Source organism: Pteropus vampyrus, unplaced genomic scaffold (genome assembly GCF_000151845.1).
Source record: "Pteropus vampyrus isolate Shadow unplaced genomic scaffold, Pvam_2.0 Scaffold25, whole genome shotgun sequence".
NCBI lineage: Eukaryota > Metazoa > Chordata > Mammalia > Chiroptera > Pteropodidae > Pteropus > Pteropus vampyrus.
Genome location: NW_011888806.1, coordinates 8,568,465 through 8,571,946, shown reverse-complemented (window position 1 = coordinate 8,571,946; position 3,482 = coordinate 8,568,465). Strand labels below are relative to the sequence as shown.

The following is a 3,482-nucleotide window of genomic DNA, read 5'->3' as shown; positions in this document are numbered from 1 at the left end:
GACGGCTCCCAAACTCATTTTATAAGGCCAGTATTTACCTGATACTAAAACTAGACAAAGATACTACAAAAAAAGAAAATTATAGGCTATGATCAAATTAGATTTATTCCTGGGATGCAAGGTTTGTTTAATATCCACAAATCAATTACTATAATATGCCAGATAAAATGAAGAATCAAAATCATATGATCATATCAATAGATGCAGAAAAAGCTTTAGAAAAAAACCTAACATCCATTTATGATAAAAAATCTCAGCAAAATAGGGATAGAGGGAACATACCTCAACATACTAAAGACAATATATGACAAACCCACAGCTAACATCTTACCCAAGAGTGAAAAGCTGAAAGCGTTTTCCTTAAGATCAGGAACAAGACAAGAATGTCCGCTTTCACTATTTTTATTCAACATAGTTTTGGAATTCCAGACACAGCAATCAGACAAGAAAAAGAAATAAAATGTATCCAAATTGGAAAAGAAGTAAATCTGTCATTATTTGCAGATGATATGATAGTATATAGAGTGAACCCTAAAGGTTCCACCAAAAAACTATTAGAACTGATAAATGAATTCAGTATAGTAAGATACGAAATTAATATTCAGTAATCAGTTGCATTTTTATACACTAATAACGAACTATCAGAAAGGGAAATTAAGAAAATAATCCCATTTACAATTGCATCAAAAAGAATAAAATACCTAGGAATAAATTTAACCAAAAAGGTAAAAGGTCTGTACTCTGAAAACTATAAGATACTCAAAAAAGAAATTGCAGAAGATACAAATTAATGGAAGGATATACCATGCTCATGGATAGGAATAATTAACATCATTAAAATGTCCATACTACCTATTGAATCTATAGATTCAATGCAATCTCTATCGAAACACCAATGGCGTTTCACACAACTAGAAGAAATAATCCTAAAACTTATGTGGAATCACAAAAGACCTTGAACAGCCAAAGCAATCTTGAGAAAGAAGAACAAAGTTGGAGGCATCACCCTACCTGATATTAAACTATTCTACAAGGGTATAGTAATCAAAACGGAATGATACTGGCATAAAAACAGACACATAGATCAATGGAACAGAATAGAGAGCCCAGAAGTAAGCCTATGCCTATATGGTCAATTAATCAATGACAAAGGAGGCAAGAATATACAATGAACCGAAGACAGTTTCTTCCATAAGTAGTGTTGGAAAAATGATAAAATACATGCAAAAATGAAACCAGACCACTTTTTTACGCTATATACAAAAATAAACTCAAAATGGATTAAAGACTTAAATGTAAGACTCAAAACCATAAAATTCCTTGAAGAAAACATAGGCAGTAAACTCTTTGACATAGTTCTTAGCAATACTTTTGTTTGTTTGTTTGTTTGTTTGCTTTCGTTTTTGGATATATCTTCTTGGGCAAGGGAAACAAAAGAAAAAAATAAACAAATAAGACTACATCAAACTAAAAAGGTTTTGCACAGTGAAGGAAACCATCAACAAAACAAAAAGACAACCTGGAATAGGAGAAGATATTGGAAGATATCCAATAAGGGGTTAATATCCAAAATATATAAGGAACTCATACAACTTAATGCCAAGAAACCCCCAAACAGTCTGATTAAAAAATGGGCAGAGGACCTGAATAGACATTTCTCCAGAGAGGATATACAGATGGCCAATAGGCACATGAAAAGACGTTCAACATCATTAATCATCAGGGAAATGCAACTTAAAACCACAACAAAACATCACCTACCACCTGTCAAAATGACTATCATCAAGTCAACAAACAACAAGTGTTGGCGAGAATGTGAAGAAAGGGAACCCTTGTGCATTGTTGGTGAGATTGTAAATTTGTGCAGCCAATTGGAAAACAGTATGGTGGTTGCTCAAAAAATTAAAAACAGAACTACCATATGACTCAGCAATTCCACTTTTGGGTATTTATCCAAAGAAATCCAAAACACTAATTTGAAAAGACATATGCACCCTTATGTTCATTGCAGCATTATTTACGATAGCCAACATATGGAAACAACTTAAATGTCCATCGATAGGGGAATGAATAAAGAAGAGGTAGTACATATATACAGCAGACTATTACTTGTCCATGAAAAGGAATGACATCTCGCCATTTGAGACAACACGGGTGAACCTAGAGGGTATTACGCTAAGTGAAATAAGTCAGATAGAGACAGACAAATACCATATAATTTCACTTATATGTGGAATCTAAAAAACAAACAAACAAACAAAACAAACTCATAGATACAGAGAACAAATTGAGAGTTGCCAGATGGGAGGGGTGTTGTGGGGAAGGGATTAAGAAGTACAAATTGCTAATTATAAAAATACTTATGGTGATATAATGTACAGCATAGGAAATATAGTCAATAATATTGTAATAACTATGAATGGTGTCAAATGGGTAGTAGACTTACTGGGGTGATCACCTCAGAGTTATGTAAATGTCTCATCACTATGTTATACACGTGAAACTAAGATAATATTGCATGTCTACTGTAATTGAAAAACAAATTTAAAAAAAGAATCATCTTTTGAAAAGAGATTATTTTCTGAGTAATGTACAAATAAATAAAACAATTCTATGCTTAAAAGTTAGTGTTATTTTTGAACTTGTTTATTTGTCCATCCATTCATTCTACAAACATGTATTAAGTGCCTAGTTTGTAAGGAAATGCCAATGATTTTTTTGTTTAATTTTTTTGTTTAATGTTTTAACTCTATATTCACTATTAGAAATAGTAAGTACAGAACCCCTCCCCTTTACACAGGTCTTATATTTCACAGAGTGCTCTTATATAACTGTTATATACTTAATCTTACCTTTTTAGTTTTTTTTTTTTTTTAACTTGAAATTAGTCTGATTTCTTTTTTCTAAAACAGAATGGAAAAGTGTTCACATTTGGAGACAATAGCTGTGGACAGCTGGGATACAACCCCACTGCTAAAAAGAGAGGTCCACAACAGGTAGAAGGAATTGATGGTCTAGTTTCACAGATAGATTGTGGAAGGTAATAGGCTTTTTTTTTTTTAAATGAGTGGAAAGTGTTATATTTTATTAGAAATGATTCATATGGAATATTATCAAACCTTATAACCTTAAAATATGTGACTATTCTTTTTATAGATCATTTTCCTTTCTGAAAGTTTACTTCTTCCAAATATGGTTTAATTTTTCCATTTTTTCTTCTTCACCCAAGGCATTTCACTTATTTAATAAGAATTAATTGGAAGCTTACTGTTTATAGACCACTTAACTAGGTGCTGGGGGGTGGGGTAGGTTTACAACAAAAATAGTGGTGTTTGTCTACTTGAGTTGATAAAACAAAATTAATCTCATGCTTTTGTATGTAGAAGATGATATATATTTGCATATATATTCAGAGTTTTGCATAACCTTATTATGAGGACAGTTTGAGTATCATCTACCTAATTCATAAAAAAAAAACTTTC

At 31.7% G+C, this 3,482-nt stretch overlaps 1 protein-coding gene across 1 annotated transcript in view; it reads left to right on the top strand.

Moving 5' to 3' along the window:
* The window catches only part of LOC105289566, an 84,846-nt gene that overhangs the window by 10,533 nt on the left and 70,831 nt on the right, over positions 1-3,482 (top strand). Inside the window, exon 6 of the mRNA XM_011356307.2 lies at positions 2,913-3,040. Coding sequence (XP_011354609.2) covers positions 2,913-3,040 — 128 coding nt within the window. The remainder of the gene's footprint in view (positions 1-2,912; positions 3,041-3,482) is intronic.